The sequence below is a fragment of the Chiloscyllium plagiosum genome, chromosome 2, assembly GCF_004010195.1.
Source record: "Chiloscyllium plagiosum isolate BGI_BamShark_2017 chromosome 2, ASM401019v2, whole genome shotgun sequence".
Lineage (NCBI taxonomy): Eukaryota > Metazoa > Chordata > Chondrichthyes > Orectolobiformes > Hemiscylliidae > Chiloscyllium > Chiloscyllium plagiosum.
Window position 1 is genome coordinate 130,579,919 of NC_057711.1, and position 25,427 is coordinate 130,605,345.

General features: G+C 41.6%; 1 protein-coding gene across 5 annotated transcripts in view; it reads left to right on the forward strand.

Annotated features, from left to right (window-relative positions):
* Nucleotides 1-25,427, forward strand: part of dock8 (dedicator of cytokinesis 8) — a 300,402-nt gene that overhangs the window by 100,969 nt on the left and 174,006 nt on the right. For all 5 annotated transcript variants that reach the window (XM_043718191.1, XM_043718205.1, XM_043718201.1 and 2 more), the window contains 10 exons: nt 4,340-4,411; nt 6,041-6,161; nt 6,447-6,659; nt 8,157-8,242; nt 10,091-10,157; nt 15,441-15,590; nt 17,405-17,485; nt 22,517-22,673; nt 22,790-22,926; nt 24,470-24,563. In XM_043718191.1, the coding sequence (XP_043574126.1) occupies nt 4,340-4,411; nt 6,041-6,161; nt 6,447-6,659; nt 8,157-8,242; nt 10,091-10,157; nt 15,441-15,590; nt 17,405-17,485; nt 22,517-22,673; nt 22,790-22,926; nt 24,470-24,563 (1,178 nt within the window). The remainder of the gene's footprint in view (nt 1-4,339; nt 4,412-6,040; nt 6,162-6,446; nt 6,660-8,156; nt 8,243-10,090; nt 10,158-15,440; nt 15,591-17,404; nt 17,486-22,516; nt 22,674-22,789; nt 22,927-24,469; nt 24,564-25,427) is intronic.

The window sequence follows — 25,427 nt, forward strand, 5'->3', positions numbered from 1 at the left end:
ACCTATCACCCTCACCTCCTTCCACCTATCGTATTCCCAGCACCCCTCCCCCAAATTCCCTCCACCATACCTTTTATCTCAGCCTGCTTGGCACACCAGCCTCATTCCTGGAGAAGGGCTTATGCCCGAAGCGTCGATTCTCCTGTTCCTCGGATGCTGCCTGGCCTGCTGTGTTTTTCCAGCACCACATTTTTCAACTCTGTTGAGATTTTCCAGCATTATCTCTACTGGTTTCAAGTTTTCCAGCATCCGCAGTAATTTGCTTTTTTAACATTCTTGTAAATCTTTCCTGAATCCTTTCAAGTTTCGCAACATTATTCCTACAGCAGGGAGGCCAGAAATAAAAACAGTATTCTAAATCTGGCTTCACCAATGTTCTGTACAGCGCAACATGATATCCCAACTACTATATTTGATGGACTGACTGATGAAGGCAAGTGTGCCAAAGACATTCTTCATCACCGTGTCTGCCTGCGACACTACTTTCAAGGAACTATAAACCTGCACCCTAAGCTCTTTTTGTTCAGCAACACTCCCCAGGGCCTTATCATTAAGTGTATAAGTCCTGCCCCAATTTGCCTTTCCAAAATGTAACACCTCACATTTATCTAAATTAAGCTCCATCTGCAACTCCTTAGCCCAAGCTCGTGTCAAGGTCCCATTATACGCTGAGATTATCTATGTTGTTAATCTTTGGAATTCCTAGCCCCAGGAAGTAGTTGACACTGCTTCAGTAAACACTTTTAAAGCTAAGGTAGATTTTTTTTTGAAAAATAAAGGACTTAAGGCATACGGTGAGAGGACAGGTAAGTGGAGCTGAGTCCATGAGAAAATCAGCCATGATCTTATTGAATGGTGGAGCAGGCTCGAAGGGTCATCTTCCAGGATTCTATAGACTCTGGAAGAGTGCCTGCAGATTGGAGGGTAGCTAATGTTACCCCAATATTTAAAAAGGAAGGTAGAGAGAAACTAAGGAGTTATAAACTAAGGAGTTATAGACCAAGTCTAACATCAGTAATGGGGAAATTCCTGAATCCGTCATCATGGACTTTATACCGCACCATTTAGAAAGAAGTGGCAGGATCAGGCAGAGTCAGCATGGATTTATGAAGGGGAAATCGTGCTTGGCACAACTATTGGAATTCTATGAAGATATCACTAGTGGAGTTGACGAGGGGCAGCCAGTCGATGTGGTATATTTGACAGAGTCCCGCAAAAGAGATTATTGTGCAACATTAAAGTGCATGGGATTGGGGGCAGTGTATTGAGATGGATAGGAAACTGGTTGGCAGAGAGGAAACAGACTGTAGGAATTAATGGGTCCTTTGAAATTGGCAGGCAGTGACTAGTGGGGTGTCACAGGGATCAATGCTGGGACCCAAGCTATTCACAGTATATCTTAATGATTTGGATGAGGGAAAAATATAACATCTCAAAATTTGCAGATGATCCCAAGTTGGGTTGGAGGGTGAACTGTGATGAGGATGCAGAGATCCTTCAGCATGATCTGGACAGGTTCGGTGAGTGGGCAAATCATTGGCGGATGCGGGATCATTTGGATAAATGTGAGGTTACTCACTTTGGAAGCAAAAACAATGTGGCAGATTCCTACCTGAATGGCTGTACATTGGGAGAGGGGAGTGTGCAACAGTATCTGGGTGTCCTTGTGCACCAGGCACTGAAGGTAAGCATGCAGGTGATAAAGAAGGCGAATGGTATGTTTGGCTTTCATTGTGAGAGGGTTCGAGGAGCAGGGATGTTGTTGCAGTTATACAGGGCCGTAGTGAGGCCATACCTAGAATATTGTGTGCAGTTTTGGTCTCCTTTACTGAGGAAGGATGCTCTTGCTCTCGAGGGAGTGCAGTGAAGGTTTCCCAGGCTGATGCTGGGGATGGGTGGACTGACATATGAGGAGAGATTGACTGGGTTAGGATTGTTTTCACTGGAGTTCACACAAATGAGGGAGGAACTCATAGAGACTTATAAAATTTTAACAGGACTAGACAGGGTAATGCATGGGGGATGTTCCCAATGGTGGGTGTGTCCAGAGCCAGGGATCACGGTCTGAGGATTCAGGGAGGACCATTTAGGACGGAGATGAGGAGACATTTCTTCCCTCAGAGAGTGGGGAGCCTGGGGAATTCATTATCAAAGAAAGGAGTTGATACCAAAACAACAAGAGGCAGCTTTGGGGTGAATGGGATCAAAGATTATGGAGAGAAAGCAGGTTTAGGCGGCTGAGTTGGACAATCAGCCATGATCGTGATGAATGGTGGAGCAAGCTTGAAGGGTCAAACGGCCTCTTCCTGTTCCTGTCTTCCTTGTTTCTGTGTTTAGATGAATGTGGCAGCGTATAGATCAGTTGCATCAATGGTAGGAAAAATGGCAGATGGGATTTAATCCGGGTAATGTGCTGCACTTTGGGAGATCAAATGTTAAAGAAAAGTGTACAATTAATGGCAGAACTCTGAATAGCATTGGTGTACAGAGGGATCTTGGAGTTCAAATCCATAGCTCCTTGAAAGTAGCCACTCAAGCAGATAGGGCAGTAAAGAAGGCATAAGACATGCTAGCCTTTATTGGTCAGGGAATTGAGTACAAGAGTAACGATGTCATGTTGCAGCTTTATAAGACTTTGGTTAGGCCACACTTAGAGTATTGTGCTCAATTCTGGTCACCACATTACAGGAAGGATGTGGAGGTTTTGGATAGGGTGCAGAAGAAGCTTACCAGGATGCTGCTTGGATTAGAGGGTATGAACTATAAGGAGAGGCTAGAGAAAAACTCTGGTTGTTTTCTCTTGAGCGGTGGACGCTGAGGGGAGACTTGATAGAAGCCTATAAAATTATGAGATGCTCAGATAGAGTTGATGGTCAGAATCTTATTCCCAGGGTTGAAATGTCTAGCACTACAGAGCATGCATTTAATGTGAGAGGAGGAAAGTTCAGAGGAGATGTAAGGGCCAGGTTTTTTTAAACCGAGAGCAGTAGGAGTCTGGAACACGCTGCCAAGGGGGTGGTGGAGGCCGATACAATCCGGGTGTTTAAGGGATTTTCAGCTAAGCATATGGCAAGGAATGGAGGGATTTGGACAAAGGACAGACAGAAGGAATTAGTTTAATTTGATGTCACGTTCGGCTTCATCTTGTAGGCCGAAGGGCTGGTCCCTGTGCTGTACTATTCTCTGTTCTATGTCTATGTACAGCAGAAATTCACCAAAACTCCTCTGACAGCATTTTTCAAAGCATTGACATCTGGAAGGACAAAGGCAACAGATTCGTGGGAACACCACCATATGCAAGGTTCTCCCGAAGCCAATCACCATCTCAACTGGAAGTATATCACTGTTCCTTCAGTGTTGTTGTGTCAAATCCTGGATGTTCCTACCTAAACAGTATTGTGTATCTATCGACACCAAATGGACTGCAGCAGTTCAGTAAGGCAGCTCGCCCTACCTTCTCAAGGGCAACTAGGGATGGACAGTAAATACTGATTGAGCCAGCAAAGCTCACATCACATGAATTAAAAAAGAAGAAAGTGCTCTTAACTGAAACCAGCTTTCCATTCCAGATTCTATCAATTAATTGTCTGAATTCCACCAGTTGTCAGGGTGGTGTTTAAACACGTGTCTGAGGCATTAGCCTCTGGATTATTTATTCAATGATGAACACTACCCAGCTGCCTCCCACTCTGCTGCTGTTAATCGATGGTTAGCTCAGCAGAAACTGTAAAATTACTGGCAGAGGAGAAGTGAAAGGAAATTCCAAGACAAAACATTTAGGAGAACCTAATAGAAGTTGCAAGAAATGACAGCAATAATTTACTCACTACAACACCATGAAAACAGGAAAATTAGAGCGTTCAGCCAAAGGTGCAGAGTTACTGTGATGGGGAGAGGGATAACTGCTTCAGCATAACGGTGGTGCAAGGGTAATATGGTGCTACTTTCTCTAAGATATTTCAGAAACAATTAATTTTTTTTGCCTTAATATCCATCCCGGCGAACACATCTGTTTTCCCAGTTTCCTAGTGATAGCACACAAAGCTATCTGACAGTGCCGAACCTGTCAGTGTTGTACTCATCTGTGAGCCTAAATTGTGTCCTGAAGGCTTTCAACAGGATTTTTTGATCACAACACTTTAATTTGTGGAAAAGAGAATGAGTCAAACTGACACATTATAAATAGATCGAGAGAAAACTTTCTCTTCTGATAAATTCAAGAGTCATTTGTGCTGTAGCATTTTCTTTTCATTTGTTTTAATTTGTTTTATTGATAACATGTAAGATCAAGTGTAATTGGAAAAGTTTCTTAGAACTAACCATACCTTTTAATTTCCAGAGTTGGTTTAGATCCACTTGTACGAGACTGTGTCCAGACCTACACTCAGGGTTGGCTCATTGTCGACAGAAGGTAATGTAACCATTCTGTAATGAAATAAAACAGAAACATTTGACTGGAAAATTGTAAAGTTAATCATAACTCACTTGGAATTGTTACAATTGTTTGATAATATGTGAAATATTAACTTGCTTGAGTTTTGAAATTGCATTATTTTGTGAACCAGGAGAAAGTGAGGACTGCAGATGCTGGAGATCAGAGTCAGAGAGTGTGGTGCTGGAAAAGCGCAGCAGGTCAGGCAGCATCCGAGGAGCAGGAGAGTCGACTCCTTGGAGTCATTCCTGATGAAGAGCTGATGCTCAAAACATCGGCTCTCCTGCTTGTTGGATGCTGCCTGACCGGCTGTGCTTTTCCAGCACCACACTTTTGATTCTTATTTGTGAACCAGTCAATACTCGATAGCTGAGAATAAGATGAACCTTTCCATCATGTTCTGTTTGAACTTAGATTTCCAGTATCTTTAATACTTTAGCATAAACGTACATGGCAAACAGGAACAGGAGTACGTTATTCAACCCACATTCAGTGAGATCTGTGGCCTAACTCCATATACTTGCCTTTGGCCTATATCCCTTAATACCTTTGCTTAACAAAAAATATCTCTCTCAAATTTTAAATTTACAATTTATCTAGAATCAAATGCTGTTTGTGGAAGCAAGTTGCAAACACCCACCACCCTGTGTGTGTGTGGAAGTGCTTCCTAACATCTCTCTGAATGGTCTGGCCCTAAGTCTCCAACTGTGTCCTGGAACACAGTAAAACTATTGGAAAAAATTTAGAAATGCATGAAAAGATCAACAAGACAACAAAACACTCAACCTGACATTGCTCAAAAGCATGCAAGCATTCCTGGTTGTAGGGAGATGAGGTGCTGTTTGTGGATTAAGTGCCAAAATATTCCCAACCAGGACTTCCCAAGCTAGTAACACCAAGAGTAATGTGGAGGCAGGAGGAGAAGTGCATGAGCCCTTGACGATCTCTATCTGAATGAGGCACCCACCAACCATAGATACCAGTGCATGAATTATCACATGGTGATGATGGCAGAGTGGGGTCGGAGAGTTGGAATTAGAAACGCATCGAGGGGTTGGTGTTGTTCAGCTGTGTGCCTGAAGCACATTCATCTCAATGGTTCCCTACAGACAGGGAAATTTTTTAATAGTTTCTTTCTGACATTTTCTCTAGGTGCTGTTCTATTCACAACCCCCTCATATTCCCCATTTCCACCATTTGGCACACAGCCAGGTCGATGTTCTTGCACTATCCATACCTAATGAGGACTGAAAGGTCACTCATAACCTAAGGGATCTCAGTCCCCAGTCCCTGTCCCCTCTTATACTGGCGGTTTTATTTGGCGTAAGTGATCCCTGAGTCCCATAAACTAAATTCACAACCTGAGGGGGCTCGTTCACAGCTACATTTGCCCTACTTCTATTGTACTCCCATCAAAATGAGTCGCATAGTTCTGGCAAGTCCTCACATCTTTTCTCTTGTTAAATAGCTGCTAATATCTCACAAAATAATTTTGAGCCTTAAGTGGGAAGCGTTATGAATGTTAATCAGGAGCATTTGAAATATTATTGACTCTTTAATCACTTATGTTGATAAAAGTTGATGTTAACTGTAACCCTGGTTGTTCAGGAACCAAGGAGAAATTGGGGCTCTGAGTTCAAACAGACTTGAATCGAGGAGGGATCTGTACAAGACTCTTCCAAAGCAGTTGTTTGAATCTGAAGAAAGTGGCAATACAGTCAGTCAAGAGGTAAATGCACAGTTATTTCATTGCAACACTCCTTGTTTTTTGTACTCTCAGGATTTCTCTTGGGAGTGTGATTATCCTGATTTAAAGGACAGTCACAACTTTGCACTTCAATTAACTTAGTTTAAACATACTGCTGTCAGCCTGCATTTAGTGTGGGAGCAGCTTAAACAGATGGAATTTGTGTTAATGCAAGCTGGAAATAACACTTCAGATTTGGTAACCATGCCAATTATATGTCTATGTGTCTTTCCGTGGCCTGATAATCAGTCGTGCCTTTTTCTACAGGATGATGCAAGACCTCATCTGGTTCTGTGTGATCAGCCAGGGAGGGCAACGTTGACATCCTGTGACTTTGACCTTCGCAGCTTGCAGCCAGATACCCGTTTAGAAAATATACTTCAGCCCATCACACCAGAGGGACTCGATAAACAAAATGAAGAAACACGCAGAGCCAACAGGCATATGGAATTATTTGCACTCTATCCACCAATAGATGAGGTTATAAATATTTTATACTTTATTTAAACAATATTAAAATGATAGTCAATGTTTGTCATAGAACTACAGACTTCTGCAGTGCAGAAGGAGGCCATTTGATCCATTGTGTCTATCCCAGCTCTTGAAAGAAGAACCCAGCTAGTCCCACTCTCCAGCCCTACCTCCCGAGCCTTTGAAATTTATCCCTTTTGTATAAATCTCCAGCTAAATTTTGAAACCACCTGCAGAATCTGCCTGCACCACTCTCCCAGGCACCGCAATGCAAATCCTAACAACTCTCTGAGTAAGGAGGTTTCTCCCCATCTCACGCCGAGCTCTCTTGCTGACAATCTTGATATTGTGACCCCGAGTTACTGACATACCAACTACTGGGTACAGAATATCTTTTTTACCCTGTCAGAAATGGTCATAGTTTTGCAGTGGAGGTGCCAATGTTGGCCTGGAGTGGACAAACTCAAAACTCACATAACAGCAGGTTATAGTCCAACAGGTTTATTTGAAATCACAAGCTTTCGGAGCGCTGCTTCTTCATCAGGTAACTTCACCTGACAAAGGGGCAGCACTCTGAAAGCTTGTGTTTTCAAATAAACCTGTTGGACTATAACCTGCTGTTATGTGACTTCCTACATAATTTTGAACATTTCAATAAAGTCACCTCTTAATCTTCTCTGCTCAAAGAAGAATAATCCCAGTCTCTCTAATCTTTCCTTGTATCTAAATTCCCTCATTCCTGGTATCATCCTAGAAAATCTCTTCTGCACTCTTTTTAAAATCCTTTCTTACAGAAGGTATCCAGAACTGAATACAATACTCCAGATACGGTCTGACCAATGACTTGTGGGGGTGTAACATTACTTTTACACTCTATTCCTTATTTCAGTTGAATACAACGCAAACAAACTCTCTCTTTAGCAAATCAAAGAAAGTTGTTTTGTTAAAATTTCAGAATTCTCTTTCAAGAAAGTAGTAACCATTTTAATCAACAATTGTACTTCTTTACGGGCGGCACGGTGGCTCAGTGGTTAGCACTGCTGCCTCACAGTGCCAGGGACCTGGGTTCAATTCCCGACACTGGGAGTTTGCACATTCTCCCAGTGTCTGCTCCGGTTTCCTCCTACAGTCCAAAGATGTGCAGGTCAGGTGAATTGGCCATGCTAAATTGCCCGTAGTATTAGGTGCATTAGTCAGGGATAAATGTAGGGGAATGGGTCTGGGTTGGTTGCTGTTTGGAGGGTCAGTGTGGACTTGTTGGGCTGAAGGGCCTGTTTCCACACTGGGAGAATGTGCAAACTCCACACAGACAGTTGCCCGAGGCGGGAATTGAACCCGGATCCCTGGCACTGTGAAGCAGCAGTGCTAACCACTGAGCCACCGTGCCACCCAATGTTCATGGACACTATGATTTTAATTCAGTTAGACACATGATAACATTAGAGGAAACAGTAATTCATTGCAATTGATGTAACATGCTTTTGACATCTTCTTTCCTGTTGCTAGGAGGATGCTGTGGAGATTCGGCCAATTCCTGACTGTCCAAAGGAGCACATTGGCCACAGGATCCATGTAAAGTGCCACACTTTAAAGTAATGTTCACATTTTATCATTCACATGAAATATTTTAATGTGCTCACTATAAATCTATCTGATTTGCAAAATATAACTGTCGTGTTATAAAAGTAATGTTCTAATTCCAAAAAACATTCAGGGTCATTTGGAGGAATTCTTTGGTACAAGTTAATGGTAGGAACAAAAGGCAAATTAATAAAAAATGTAAAGTGCTGTAGATGCTGGAATGCTGTGAGATAAGTCCAGAGACAGTGAGAACAGCTGAAGAAGGGTTGCTGAACAAAGTGTTAACTTTGATTTCTCTCCACAGATGCTGTCAGACCTGCTGAGTTTTCCCAGCAGTTTCTGATTTCCAGCATGCGCAATTCTTTGTTTAATTTTGAGAAATCTAGCAAGACCCGTCTTGATGGCAGGAGAATCTCACTCCAGCGCTGATACTTTTCACACACAGTGTAATGATTTTCTTTCCAGGCAGCAGAGAGTTATCAGGGAAAGGGGGTTATTATTTATTAAAGGCCTTATTAATGCCCCAACTCAACTTATTATTATTCAGCTTTCTGTCAACATCAGTAAGACATTTGACATCAGTCGTCGGACCCACAACTTGCTCTGAAAGGGGGGAGGGGGGTTTGCTCACTGAGGGCAGTCGGAGATCTGAGGAAATCTAGAACTGAGGCTCCATTCCGCAATCATTCAGGGTAGGCTACGGGGGAGGGGTATGTCGGGCAGTGCAGACATCACCACCAAAAGTAGTGGAGGGGTACCGGCTGGGTTTCTACTGAATGCCAAGAAGCTGAGAGTGCAACGTGGAACTGGGATGGGAGGAGGCTCCGAGGCCTGCAGAGACTGTAAGATGATGATGAGGTGGTCACGCAGCCGGTACAGCCCCTTCTCCATGTTACATCACAGGCTGAGTGTGTGGGTGGGCAAGGATGGAGGCATTTCCCTCATTCTCAGGGTGGAGCATCTCTCCCTGGAGAGAAATATGCTCAGCTCTCAGGCTGCACACTCCATCACTGGTCACTCTTCTGTGATTGAAGAAACTCAATCATTCCATCCGTTCGCAGTGTTGGTCATTTGCACCGCGAGCCTGCGCCCAGCTGCTTGGTCACTGTCATTGCCTTCCTAAGAAGGTGAGGACAGATCTAGGAGGACCAGGACTAGGAACACAGCCAGGAGCAGCAACAGGGGTTCTGCAGAGCCTGAGGAGCACCAGCTCAGAGTAAGGATAATGCCGCAGAACCCCTCAGGATACAGCATCCCCCCCATTCTCAGACCTCAGAATGGAAATCCCTCCAAATGAACTCAACACCACTCGGAATTAGCTGAAAAAAAAACAATAAGATTTTGCCCTCTGCTTGACTTGCTGTCGATTTGCAGTATTTTTAAAATTTATTAACTAATGAATGGTATCATGGTTTAAATATTAGCATATTTACATGGTGCTCCTTTGGTATTATTGATGTTATTTTGTCAATGATTAAGACCATCTACCATAGTTTCCAACATTATGACACATTCTTTTCCAGTTTACTGTGGTATTCATTTAGTATCCCTAAATAATTTGCAAGTTCAGATAAACAATTATTATTATTGTTGCAGTTAGACATATATGAATTTGAGAAGATTGTTTAATGAAATTAGTGAATGCAAAATGTACTTTAACTATTCAAAAATGAACTCTACTTAAAAGCAACAGCTGCAAATGTTCATGGATTTTTTTTTGGTTTAATGCAGGTTGATGTTATAATCAGGTTTTGTTATAACAAGTAGAAGGAATGTTTCTTAAACACAGCTGGTTTGAAACTCGTGAAAACTTGTTTCTTGTAAATTTCTCACTTATACTCTTGTCCTTTCCCTGACAGGTTTGAAATTGAAGTGGAACCACTCTTTGCCAGTTTAGCCTTGTATGATTTAAAAGAGAAGAAAAAGGTAATTTTGAAGATGTAAACACTATTTATAAAGGTTATTTGAATACTGTATGCTGTAGCATAAACTGACCTTTCGAATGTAAAAATACTAATTGTTCCATCTTTCCATTAATGTCCCCAGTATCAATATGCAAACATTCTAAATTAAAAAACTATTTATTTATGAACAAAATCATTCCAGTTTTATTTGTAGTGAAACTGAAATTGAACTAAAAACTGAAGAAAAACACAGAATTAGTAAACGCTGAACAACCCATGTCTAAAAACATCTTGCCTAGTTTATGAATAAGCAATGGTTGTATTTTGTTTTTTTTAATCTTTGATTTACTAAATAAAGTCTCACTAAAAGAAGTATTTACACATGTCTGTGATCAGATGCAATATAAGCTCCTGTAGACACTGGAATTTCCTGTTTTATCTTGCCTTATTTTGCTGGATCAAAATTTTGGGTCTTCCTCCCTAACTGCACTATGGATATGCCTTTTACCACACTGACTGCAGTAGTTCAAGAAGACAACTTACCATAACCTTCTTAAAGCCAATTAGCAATGTTCAGTAGATGATATTCTAGACAGTGATGCACATGTTTCATGTAAGATTTATTTTTAAAAATTACATTCAAAATTCCAACCACTTTGTGATAGCATTATCAAACAAAATGTGATACTTCTGCCATAAAGCTGAAGACCATAAAATAAAGGAGCAGAATTAGACCATTCAGCCCATCAGGTCTGCTCTGCCACTCAATCATGGCTGATGTGTTTCTCCACCCCATTCTCCTGCTTTCTCCCCATAACCTTTGACCCCTTTACCAATCAAGAAGCTATCTGGCTCAGTCTTAAATACACTCAAAGACTTGGCCTCCACAGATTAACCACCCTCTAGTTGAAGAAATTCTTCCTCATCTCAGGGTTGTCCCTTTACTCTGAAGCTGTCCTCATCTCCGACTGGTGGAAACATCTTCCCCACATCCATTCCATCCAGGCCACTCAGTATTCTGTAAGTTTCAATGAAATCCACCTTCATCCTTTTAAACCCCATTAGGTACAGACCCAGAGTCTTCAATCATTCCGGATATGACAAGCCCTTTATCACTGGGATCATTCTTATAAACCTCCTCTGGACCCTTCCAGTTCCAGCACATCCTTCCTTAGATACCGGGCCCAAAACTACACTATTCCAAATGCAGAATGACCAGAGCCTTATACAGCCTCAGCAGTACATCTCTGCTCTTGTATTCTAACCTTCTTGAAATGAATTCCAACATTACCAGCAATCCTGAACTCAGACTCCAAGTCATTTTGATGCTTCAGAATCCTTCCCTGTTTAGAAAATAGTCTATGCCTCTATTCTTACTACCAAATGCACACTTTCACACACACTCTATTCCATCTGCCACTTCTTTGCTCACTCTCCCATTCTTTCCAAGTCCTTCTGCAATCTCTCTGCTGCCTCAACACTACATGTCCCTCCACCTAACTGTGCTATATGCAAACTTAGCAACAATGCCCTCAATTCCTTCATCCAGATCTTTAGAGTCACATACTCATAGAGATGTACAGCTCAGAAACAGACCCTTCAGTCCAGCCCGTCCATGCTGACCAGATATCCCAACCCGATCTAGTCCCACCTGCCAGCACCCGGCCCATATCCCTCCAAACCCTTCCTATTCATATACCCTTCCAAATGCCTTTTAAATGTTGCAATTGTATCACCCTCCACCACGTCTTGTGGCAGCTCATTCCATACACATACCACCCTCTGTATGAAAAAGCTGCCTGTTAGGTCTCTTTTATATCTTTCCCCTCTCACCCTAAACCTATGCCCCACTAGTTTGGACTCCCCCACCCCAGGGAAAATACCTTGTCTATTTACCCAATCCATGCCCCTCATGATTTTATAAACCTCTATAAGGTCACCCCTCAGCCTCTGACACTCCAGGGAAAACAGCATCAGCCTGTTTAGCCTCTCCCTATAGCTCAAGTTCTCCAACCCTGACAACATCCTTGTAAATCTTTTCTGAACCCTTTCAATTTTCACAATTTCCTTCCAAAAGGAAGGAGACCAGAATTGCACGCAATATTCCAAAAGTGGCCTAACCAATGTCCTGTACAACCGCAACATGACCTCACACCTCCTGTATTCAGTTCTCTGACCAATAACTGAAAGCATACCAAACACCACCTTCACTATCCTATCTGCCTGCAACTCCACTTTCAAGGAGCTATGAACCTACACTCCCAAGGTCTCTTTGTTCAGTAAGCCTCCATTAAGTGTACAAGTCCTGCTAAGATTTGCTTTCCCAAAATGCAGCACCTCGCATTTATCTGAATTAAACTCCATCCGCACTCCTCAGCCTATTGGACCATCTGGTCCAGATCCTGATGTACTGTGAGGTAACCCTCTTCGCTGTCCACTGCACCTCCAATTTTGGTGTCATCTGCAAACTTACTAACTATACCTCTTATGGACGAAAAGCAGTGGACTCAGCACCGATTCTTGTGCCACTGCACTGGTCACAGGCCTCCAGACTGAAATCTACCTTTGAGCCAGTTCTGTATCCAAATGGCTAGTTCTCCCTGTATTCCATGAGATCTCATCATGCTATCCAGTCTCCCATGGGAAACCTTGTCAAACACCATACTGAAGTCCACGTACATCAGGTCTACAGCTCTGCCCTCGTCAATCCTCTTTGTTACTTCTTCAAAAAACTCAATCAAGTTTGTGAGACATAATTTCCCATGCACACAGCCATGTTGACTGGACACTGACCCAGTTCAGAGTGAGCAGAACCCCTGAACCCCTGTTTGTATCTGTCAGCCAGGGCTCCCTCATTGCACCAGATTAACAGCCTCAATCAGAGAACTCAGAGTCAGAGGTTCCCCCTGACTGACCGCGTTCCAGTCACTGCACAGTGTTCACAACCATTGCATTGGGTTATGAGTGAACCAGGACGCACATAGGAGAACAGGACAGGGCCCTTGGGACAGGGGCCAGGAGCAAAGGTATGCCATTCGGCCCCTCAAGCGTGCTCTACCATTCAATAACATCACATCTGATTTGGTTGTGCTTCGAATTCTACATTCTCATCCTTCCCCAATAACGTTTGATTCCTCTGCCCAATAAGAATATATCCCCAGTACTCTGTTGTATCCAAAATATTCACTGGCCCCACCTCCACTGCCTCCTGAGGTAGAGTGTCCCAAAGTCTCACAACCTTCTGAGAGGAAACAAAATCTCTCCATCTCTGTCCCAAAAGAGCAACCCCTAATTTAAACACAGAGCCTCCCTGTTCTGGACCCACCCACAAGAGGAAACATCCTTTCTGCATCCTTGAAAAAGAATGTTTCCTCTTGTGGGTGGGTCATATACACTTCACCCTTCCAAACCCCAGTGAAAGCAGGCCCAGTCTGTCCAACCTTTCATCATAAGTCACCTCATCCATTCAAATTTTGTGGACCTCCTCCAAACTGCCTCCAATGTATTTACATCCTTCCTTAATTATTTTAAGGAAGACCCAAACTATCCTCTGTTTTGGAGGTGTGGTCTCACCAATGCCCTCTAGAACTGAAGAATAACATTCTTAATTTTATCTTCAGTCATTCTCATTATTAAAGGTGGTATCCCATGATCCTTCCTGATTCCATGCTGTATTTGCACCCTGACCTGTTGTGGCTCATGGGCTCAACCACCCGAGCTCCCTCTGCATCCAAACTCTCTCTACACCCAAGCTCCCCTGCACCCAAGCTATCTCTGCAACCCAGTTCCCCCTACACCCCAGATCCCACTGCTCCCCAGATCTCAAATCATCCCAGATCCCTCTACATGTATAACGTCAATTATGGTGGTGTCAGCACAGATATACTTACAAGTTACTTATTAACTCCATACACACACAACCCCACCAGTTATGAACTCAAAAACCAGGGCCCAAACTTACACAAAAAAATTTTTAAAAATACTACATAAATCACTGCTTACACCACAACATTAACCAACAAGCATACTTGTGCTCAACAACCCATCTCATCTGAAAGATTCCGGCTGCAATGATCTGATTCCCCCAGTAGAGGGAGATAGTGGCAGTGTGGTAATTTTATTGTATGAGTAATTGGGAAAGTCATTCCAGTGATCTGTAGGAATGAGTATAAATCCTGAAGAATTCAAATAAGTCGTTTTAAAAAAATGCAATTAATAAAACAAACTAGTATGAATAATGGTGACCATGTCATTGCACCAATGTGTTTGGTTCTCTCATGTTCATTCAGCAGGGAAATCTGCCATTCATGCCTTGTCTGCACTACATGTGACTCCATACCCCATATATTTGATGCTTCTCTGCCCATCGGCATGGCCCAGTATGTCACAGAGCTGATGTGAGTGTATCATGACTGAAGATAGCATGTTGCTGAAAATGTGTTGCTGGAAAAGCGCAGCAGGTCAGGCAGCAGCCAAGGAGCAGGAGAATCAACGTTTCGGGCATGAGCCCTTCTTCAGGCATGAAGATAGCATATTGTTACTTTTTCAAGGATTGTTAGAGATAGGCAATAAATAACAGCAATGCTGGGAATTAATAGAGCGAACTAATGAATTGAAACAAAAACAGAAATGGCTGGAAAAGCTCAGCAGGTCTGGCAGCATCTGTGAAGAGAAATCAGAGTTAACGTTCCAGATCCAGTGACCCTTCCTCAGGACTGAATTGAAGTGACAGTCTGGATTACGTGCTGAAGTATGAAGTATCCCTTTTGGATCTGAGGCAAGAATTGTATCAAGGAAAGACGCTGTGTCAAATACATTGAAAACTTAGCTTTGACGTTTTGTTTTGATGATTATCCTGAAATAATTATCACCCAGGCTCCTTGCTCCACATAGCTGAAACTTCAGAGGATTGCTGATCAATGTGGAACTATTGCTCAGCGTATCTTTGAAAGGGGGAACAAAATTTGAGTTGGTCAGAGAAGGAAGCAATGTTACTTTAGTCTCCACATTACAACTGAGAGAATTGGGCATCTTTCTTTCTGCTGAAGTCAATCATCCAACCTTTCATATCTTCTGGCATTCATTTCTAGTTAGTTTAATCAACCGGTTCAGACATATGATGTCACATCTTCGGGGCAGGTGGGACCTGAAACCAGGCCTCCTTGTCCATTGCTTTCCTTTATATCCTGACAAAACACATCTTATTGGATCCAGCTTGGTTCCGCAACACTGAATCTATCAAAAATTGCGGTAATTTTATTCGGTACTATTTCTTCACTGAAAGTTGATGTCTTTTCTCTTTAAGATTTCCGAAAATTTCTACTGTGATTTGAACACTGACCAGATCAAAGCCTTTCTTCGTTCTCACACGAATCAAATGGCGCCATCCAGTCTGAGTAGGTCAGCCATCTTCTCCATCACCTACCCTTCTCCAGACATCTACCTGGTCATTAAGGTGAACTGCTTATATTAATTTGAGTGTGCTAACTAAATAGTTTGCTTGACTACTCTAGAGACTATGACTAGGATTTCCTCCTGGAATTCATAGAATCATAGAATCCCGACAGTGCGGAAATAGGCCATTTGGTCTAACAAGTCCACACCGACCCTCCAAAGAGTAGCCCTCCCTGACCCATTCCCCTGCCCAATTACTCTACATTTCCCCCTGACTAATGCACCTAACCTAAACGTCCCTGAACGCTACGGACAATTTAGCATGGCCAATTCACCTAACTTGCACATCTTTGGATTGTGGGAGGAAACTGGAGCACCTAGAAGGAACCTACATAGACAGTTGCTTGGGGCTGGACTCGAACCCGGTTTCCTGGTTCTGTTAGGCAGCAGTGCTAACCACTGAGCCACAATGCTGTCTATTGAGCCACCTTGCCATCCATTATGCAGGATATGGCAGGAAGTTCTTCTTGAGCGACCCCTTCAGATTTTTGGTGGTCCCTGCCAATTCCTAGACTTTCTTTGTTCAGGGCAAAGTTGTCAAAATTGAGTTTAAGTCAAAAGTATAGAGATAAAACAGAAAATGTTGGAAGGGATCGGTGGAAAGGACAGCCTCTGTGTACGGAAGAGAGTGAACGTTTCAGGTCATGCCTTTCATCACAACTGTGGGCTGAATTTTCCCAGCTGTTGATCAGTATGGACAATGGTGGGAAATTTAGGAGAATTGCAGTAAGGAGATTCCTGACATCAACAACCAAGGCAACTCTAACCAAGTGTTGAACAGCTAATTCCTAGTGATCAGGGGGAGGCCTATTACAATGTCATATCACCTCATTGATAAGCAATTTCCCATTCCCCCACCGACCAGATAGAAACTAAGCAGTAATACTTCCTGACAAGAAAGTCGGAGCAGTAACCTGACAACTCACTGCTTGTTCTTCTGGGTCTCCATCTTGGACACCAGTCACCAACATCTCGAGGCATGCTCCATTGGCAGTGACCACACATGTCCCTTTAGGCATTAGGGCCCTGTGAGCAAAGCGAGGTGTCAATTCTGAGATGTCTGGGGTAATTAATAAGAATTGTGCACGGCAGCTAGAGACCTCTAATATTTGAGAGGGTGCAGAGCTGGGCATTAAAGATGGTACCACTGCCAGGAATCCAAGGTCATTGGAAGAATGGTGAGTACTTCTGCCTGTGGCAAGTGGGAGAATATGATGAATGGTGTATCTTGGGGAATGGTGCGGGGATAATGAAGTAAATTTGGGAAGATATTGTGAGAAAACTCATGAGTCATAAAGAGAAACCTTCCATGAAAGTCACCAAAATTGACGCTTGGCTAATTTATCGTTTAAAAAGTCAGCTCTGTGCTTTGACTCTGTGTGTTGATTTTAATCTTTTAAACAATCTATTAAAGATAATTAAAAAACAGAAATTGCTGGAAAAACTCAGCAGGTCTGGCAGCATCTATGGAGAGAAATCAAAATTAATGTTTTGAGTTCAGTGAACTTCTTCTTTAGAAGAAGTGTTGTGAAGAAGGCTGACCATGGAGTTGAAATGTTAGCTCTGTTTCTCTCTCTACACATGCTGCTAAACCTGCTGAGTTTCTCCAGCAGTTTCTGTTTTTGTTTCAGATTTTCAGCATCCACAGCTCATTGTTTTGTTGAAAATAGTAATTATTTAAATTGAAGAGAAAGATAAAGATATAATCCAAAAAGAAATTTGTATGTTACTTAAGAAGGTACTTGTCAAATGAATTCTTACAATAAAACACTTGTGCCTTTACTATTTGCTTCCCACCTGTTTGTTTTCTTTTAGATTGAGAAAGTCCTTCAGCAGGGAGATATTGCAGAATGTGCTGAACCATATATTGTCATGAAAGAATCGGAGTCTGCCAAAGTAAATCATATTTTCATATTTTTCTCTGAATGCTTACTTGTTAATGTACAATTTCCATTAAGGTTACACACTCCTGTACTTTGATACTTGAGTATATGTGACTCAATCAATATAGTAAAATAAAAATTAAAATCCAAGTCAAGGTTTCCCGTTAGCTATCAGTCGCAGATTTACTCATGGAAGGTGTGCATGGATGAATGTATCATAATCCTAAATCTTCAATGCAGATTTTAATTCTTTATTACTATGGTAAATATTCAGTGGACAAGCTGAAAAAATGTATTGCTGGAAAAGCGCAGCAGGTCAGGCAGCATCCAAGGAACAGGAGAATCGATGTTTCGGGCATAAGCCCTTCTTCAGGAATCCTGAAACGTCGATTCTCCTGCTCCTTGGATGCTGCCTGACCTGTTGCGCTTTTCCAGCAACACATTTTTCAGCTCTGATCTCCAGCATCTGCAGTCCCCACTTTTTCCTATTCAGTGGACAAGGCCAACATATGGGAAATGTAGTGATGCAGCAAAGACCATTTGCTGTCATGCTACATTCCTTCTTACTGAGTGTATAGAGCAGTGTCTTTGGAGCACCGTAGAAATCTGAGGGGGAGGTATTCAAGATAGATGGTTACTCTATCCGTTTCCCTCCCAGTAAATTCCTCAAGCCTTTGGACCTTTTGGATGGTCCTTTTGTATGATGCTGTCGGTCAGAAGTACATTCTCTATTATTTATATAATGATGTGGAGGTGCTGGTGTTGGACTGGGGTGGATAAAGTTCAAAATCATACAACACTAGGTTACAGTCCAACAGGTTTATTTGGAAGCACTAGCTTTCGGAGCACTGCTACCTGGTGAAGGAACAGCACTCCGAAATTTATATAATGAACTGTCCTGAACTGCATGCAAAATTCAATCTGTTTCGTGGCCTCTTTGCATTTATATGAATTGCCTCTATATTTACAACTCTGAACCCTTCGTCTGGGGGCAATCAGGAAATTGTACAACAATTGTTGTAGATGGGTCTAAAAGAGTTAGTCATAGGGTCACAGAGTCATAGAGATGTACAGTATGGAAACAGACCCTTCAGTCCAACCCGTCCATGCCGACCAGACATCCCAACCCAATCTAGTCCCACCTGCAGCACCTGCCCATATCCATCCAAACCCTTCCTATTCAGATACCCATCCAAATGCCTCTTAAATGTTGCAATTGTACCACCCTCCACCACTTCCTCTGGCAGCTCATTCCATACACGTACCACCCTCTGTGTGAAAACATTGCCCCTTAGGTCTCTTTTATATCTTTCCCCTCTCGCCCTAAACCTATGCCCTCTAGTTCTGGACTCCCCCAGCCCTAGGACTGCTATAAGCACCACTCCCTATAATTGTGATGATATATGAACTTGTGAGCAGAACAGCTTAGGATCTCAAAGGAGTGAGACTCAACACTGTGTCCTCCTCAAAGTCTCTGCAGCAATGTCTATTGTATTGATGTAACCTGGAACATGGAAATAAACTATATCCCTGTTAACCACAAGAGACTCACCTATTTCGATGAAAAAGTGGTTTTCCTCCTCCTCTCTGGACTGAGGAAACTACAGGATCTCCTACACTTAAGAAGGATTGTGGCTACCTTTATTATGCGTTTCAGCTCATGCAACTGGTGAACTGTAGATTAAAATGTGCTTGAAACTCTACTGGTCAAGTTAAAGTTTCTGATGAAAGAGGTTTCCAAAGGTGTAATCTTCAAAGAGCTAAAAGAGAATGTAATAGAACTTAATTATTCATTTTGCTTCCCTTCCATTAAAAAGTATTTCTCCGCATACGCATGAGTGGTGACCTGGTGCCGTTTTATTAACGCAGATGAAAATGTTTTTATCACTTTTGAATAAGGGTGTCCACTCCTTAACCTTTTATTGGAACTTTTATGAGTTTATATTTATGTGTAAATCCGTTTCTTAGGTTATGCATTTTTCATATGAGAAATATTTTAAAACGTCCCCACTCGTATCAGTCAACATTTCTGGAAAGTGTGAAAATAGATAAGGCCCCTGGGCCAGATGGGATTTATCCTGGGATTCTCTGGAAAGCCAGGGAGGAGGTTGCCGAGCCTTTGGCTTTGATCTTTATGTCGACCTTGTCTACAGGAATAGTGCCAGAAGACTGGGAGGATACCAAATGTTGTCCCCTTGTTCAAGAATGGGGGTTGAGACAACCCTGGAAATTATAGACCAGTGAGCCTCACTTCAGTTGGGGTAAAGTGTTGGAAAAGGTTGTAACAGATAGGATTTATAATCATCTAGAAAGGAATAAGTTGATTAGGGATAGTCAACATGATTTTGTGAAGGGTAGGTCGTGCCTCACAAATCTTATTGAGTTCTTTGAGAAGGTGACCAAACAAGTGGATGAGGGTAAAGCGGTTGATGTGGTATATATAGATTTCATTAAGGCATTTGATAAGTTTCCCCACAGTAGGCTATCGCAGAAAGTACAGAGGCATGGGTTTGAGGGTGATTTAATGTTTTGGATCAGAAATTGGCTAGCTGAAAGAAGACAGAAGGTGGTGGTTGATAGGAAACGTTCATCCTGGAGTTCAGTAACTAATGGTATGCCACAAGGATCTGTTTTGGGGCCACTGCTGTTTGTCATTTTTATAAATGACCTTGATGAAGATGTAGAAGGATGGATTAGTAAATTTGTGGATGACACTAAGGTCTGTGGAGTTGTGGACAGTGCAGAAAGATATTGCTGGTTACAGAGGGACATAGATAAGCTGCAGAGTTGGGCTGAGAGGTGGCAAATGGAGTTTAATGTGGAAGAGTGTGAGGTGATTCACTTTGGAAGAAGCAACAGGAATATAGAGTACTGGGCTAATGGTAAGATGCTTGGTAGTGTAGATGAGCAGAGAGATCTCCGATGTCCATGTGCATAGATCCCTGAAAGTTGCCACCTAGGTTGATAGGATTGTTAAGAAGGTGGACAGTGTGTTAGTTTTTATCGGTAGAGGGATTCTGTTTTGAAGCCATGAGGTCGTGTTGCAGCTGTACAAAACTCTGGTGCAACTGTACTTAAGAGTTTTACGTACAGTTCTGGTTGTCCCATTGTAAGAAGGATGTGGAAGCATTGGAAAGAGTTCAGAGGAGATTTACCAGGATAAATGCCTGGTAAGGAGGGAAGATCTTATGAGGAATGCTTGAGGGACTTGTGGCTGTTTTCATTAGAGAGAAGAAGGTTGAGAGGTGACTTAATACAGACATACAAGATGATAAGAGGATTAGATAGGGTGGACAATGAGAACCGCTTTCCTTGGATGGTGATGGCTAGCACAAGGGAACATAGCTTTAAACTGAGGGGTAATAGATATAGGACAGATGTCAGAGGTAGGTTCTTTACGTGGAGAGAAGTAAGGGCGCGGAACATCCTTCCTGCAGCAGTGGTAGACTCGCCAACTTTAAGAGCATTTAAATAGTCATTGGATAAATATGTGGATGATAATGGAATAGTATAGGTTAGATGGGCTTCAGATCAGTTTCACAGGTTGGCCCAACATCGAGGGCTGAAGGGCCTGCACTGCACTGGAATGTTCTATGTTCTAACATAAGGAGATCAGCACAACTTGAAGAGTCATCCTGAATCAGTGTACTCGGTGGATTCCTGCAATGGAGTTGTGGCCAATTTGTAGGCAATGCTTGATCCAATGAATTAAAACTTAAACTAATGATAACAATTGCAGAAAATAGTACAAAAGTGGGCTTCAGCAAAACTCAATTCCATTTCAAATTCCCTAATCTTGTATACTAGTTCAACCAATTCTGTACACATTGAACATGTTAGTGCAAGCGAAAAGAAGCAGAAAATTTAAAATACATTGCTTTTTATGTAAATTAATTAAATCCATTTCTCTGCATGGAGCAGCATTCTCTACCCGCCTACCAATTGCTAACACTTCTTCGCTATCCTGTCTCCTCCTCCATCTGTCTTATAGTTTACTGTCTCCTCAACATTAGTATCATCTTGTCTTGTGACTACATTCACACTTCTTTGCATAAACAGAGGGGTTGAGGCACAGATTTGTGAGCACAGCCCAATGCAACAACTTAAAAATATGTGGTTATCTCCCTATTTTCTCCTTTCATTCAACATGTATCCTATCAATGTTGATGCATTTCATTTAATGTCATATGTCTTCATAATATTTGTCTCAAAAATGGTGGTTATTGAATCAATTGGAGCTTTCAACATTGTGCTCAATAGATTTTTGTTATGTAGTTGTACTAAAGCATGTAGAATGTTAAGATGCAGATGAAATGTGATCTAAGACTCTTGCTAATCTGTAAAAAAGATGTGAAACTTGAAAGGGTTCACGAAAGATTTACAAAGATGATGACTGTACTGAAGGGTTTGAGCAATAGGGAGAGGCTGAATACACTGGGGCTGTTTTCCCTGGAGCATCAGAGGCTGAGGGATGACCTTATACAGGTTTGTAATATCATGAGGAGTGTGGATAAGGTGAATAGCGCAGGTCTTTTTCCGAGGATGGGTGAGTCCAAAACTAGAGGGCATAGGTTTAAGGTGAGAAGGGAAAGATTTTAAAAAGGACCTGAGGGGTAACTTTTTCATGCAGAGGAAGGTGCATGTATGGTATGAGCTGACAGAGGAAGCAGTGGAGGCTGGTACAATTGCAGCATTTAAAAGGCATCTGGATGGGCACATGAGTAGGAAGAAAGGGTTTAAAGGGATATGGGCCAAATTTTGGCAAAGGGGACTAGATCAGATTGGGATCTCTGGTCGGCATGGATGGATTGGACCAAAGGGTCCATTTCCATCCTGTATGACTCTGTGACTCAGGATACTCAAATATTTTAAACCAATGAAGGAGTTTAGACACACATTCACTTGTTGTAACAAAGGACATTGAATAGTGCAACTGATTTGAAAAAGCTAAATGGCCTACTCGCATTTTAATATTCCTCGGAAATCATTAATGTGTTCCTTTTAGCTTACCATGCCTAAAGCATATGTTTTATTACTTTCCCAGAATAAAGACAAGATTGAGAAACTGAAATCTCAAGCAGAGAACTTTTGCCAGCGATTGGGGAAATACCGTATGCCGTTTGCCTGGGCTTACATAAACATCATGAACGTGGTCTCGACAGCATCAGACAGGGATTCAGTGGAGGTTGAAAACATCAATGGTAACATAATAAAACTAAATTCTCACTGCAGCAGAATTTCAACTTTTGTTGTTCTCTTAAGAGTGTTACAAACTTTTTGTTGACTGAAGTAACTTTTTTTGTGATTCCCTGATAAGGTAAAGGAAACAGTGGAGACAAGAAAGTTTTCACACAACAAAGAAGACTTTCTGAGAGGTCAGCTTTTCTGGAGGATCAGTATAATCTGTCCAGTTTCAAAGCAGCCACAATTACCATCAATAATTTCTTCAAACAGGTATTTTTCAGCATTGTCTAGTTATAATGACGTTTCTGTACTACAAAAAAAGTAATGAATATAGAGAGTTACTTAGAGCAGGTGTGTTTATGGTTTTGGTATTTTTGATTAACACAGATATCTGTCATGGCACCTCAGACCACATGTAAAAGTAAAACCCAAGATGCTATTAATTTGCAAATGTCTACATACATCTAATTTAAAACAGAGGTGAGGTACTGGTGCATTATAGCCTCCAGCCCACAGAATACAGCCAAGACTAACCAGCAAGAATAGAAATAAGCCAAGTCACTTGGGCTATGAGACTTTGATGTCCAGGATTAAGGAACTGCATATTACCCACAAAGCATCTCTCTTTGTCTTGATAGCTTGCCAAACACTTGATATCATGCCTGGGAAGCAAATACCAAATCTTTCAAGTAGTTGCTGGACTTATTCCAAGGTTCCAAAAGATATTTCAACATGCTTTCAAAGTGATGGAACATCACAAAAGGTTTTGGTTTAAGTATTATAAGCAAATTAACTTTATGTAATTTACAAGCAGATAAGTAACAGACATGTAATATAGTTACCTACTTTGTGGGAGATGCCTTTCCACCAAGTTATTCTAAATGATGCTAACATGTAAATAACTGAGTGATTCTTTTCTCAAAAAGACTTGCCTGTGTTCCCTAGATTCAGACTTTAGGGAGGAACTCAGTCTCAGAGTCTTAGAAGCCTACAGCATAGATATAAATAGAATTAATTACATGTTGTTTGAACTATTTATCTGAAACTACTATAACAACCATCATTTTTGACTTGTGAAAGAGATATTAAAACGATTCTGGTTTAGGTTACTGTTAAACTTTCTCACGGTAATTTTCCTGGGCCTGTTACACCATTTTACTGTTTTTTTTCTGTTGATTGACTGAGGGCACTTGGAGATCCTGAGAAACCCCAGCAGATATTCTGTTCACTTACGTATGCTGATTCAAAGAGACATTAATCAAATCAAAACTAAATAAAAATATTTCATTTAACACCTCTTGCCTTTCCTGAAAGCACCGATAGTTGTACATTCACAGGAAATCTTTGGTAATTCATGCAACTGACTGGACACAACTTCATTTCCAGTTGTGGTTTGTCATTCGAGTTCCTTGAACTCATCTGCCTCATAATGTTTTGCAATTTGATTAAGTAAGTTCAATAAATAACATATAGCAGTAAAATTTATTAATAATTATTAGTCATCACAAAATAGGCAGAGCTTAGAACTGGTGACATTTCTTTTGTAAGGGACTGACTTTCAAATTTAAAATCAGTCCCTTTGATAATCTTTGGGTGGAAATAAAAGTCCATTATTTCTCTGATTCAAACTCCAAATGAATGAGAAGTGAAGACAAAACAAATACAGGAACTGTGGGCTTGTGAGTGTTTAAGACAAAGTTCATATTTTTATTAAGTAAAATCTTTGGAATTAAATACGCATAATATTTTTAATGACCCTGTTTAACAAGTTTCTGATGGGCTTGGGTTGAGTTTTCTTTTGTGTTGTTTTCAGGAAGGCGACAGGCTAAGTGACGAAGATTTACTCAAGTTTTTAGCGGAACTGAAAAGGTCTTCTGCATCACTAAGGAGACTGCGGCCAATATCAGGTATCAGTTCTACTGATTTAAACAGCACCCAACCAGGAAGCCAACCAACATTTAAATTTAGAAATCAGAGACAAATCGAGCTGACCAGTTGAATTGACACCATGAAGCCTATTCAGATTATCTCCTGTAAATTCAAATTTGATCGAATGCTATTTTTTTAAAATGGGCTAAACATATTGAAAAGAAACAAAGGGCTTTGTTTTACAATGCCCAGCACAGTAATTGTATTTCATGGAGTTCCACGGAATGAAATTCCAGGCCCACCAAGGCACTGGAAGCTGGCCATACTGTGTTGATGAAGTTAGAAGGCTGCCTCCATTTATGAGACATCAGTATCTACTGGGACAGTTCATAACATGATTATAGCATGGCCCTCTGTGGCTCATCCCTCACCCACAGCCATGTCTTTCCTATCCAGCTCACCCTCCACTCCTCTTGTATCTTCCATTCTACCTCCAGTATTGACGAGATACTGAACCAATGGGCCATTTAATTACATTGGAAATCTTTGAAATGTTCCAAAAATGAAAAGGAAAGCGAGCTTTCAGCATATACTTTAGGGAAACAAAGTTACCCTCGTCATCATAAAGCAATATACACAGCCAGTGAAAGTCGCATTGTCATAACTTTTAATACTCTTCACAATTCTTGATATCATACAAATAGCAGGTAGCTAGGATAGTGAAGAAGGCATTTGGTATGCTTTCTTTTATTGGTCAGAATATTGAGTACAGGAGTTGGGAGATCATGTTGCGGCTGTATAGGACATTGGTTAGGCCACTGTTGGAATAGTGCGTGCAATTCTGGTCTCCTTCCTGTCGGAAAGATGTTGTGAAACTTGAAAGGGTTCAGAAAAAATTTACA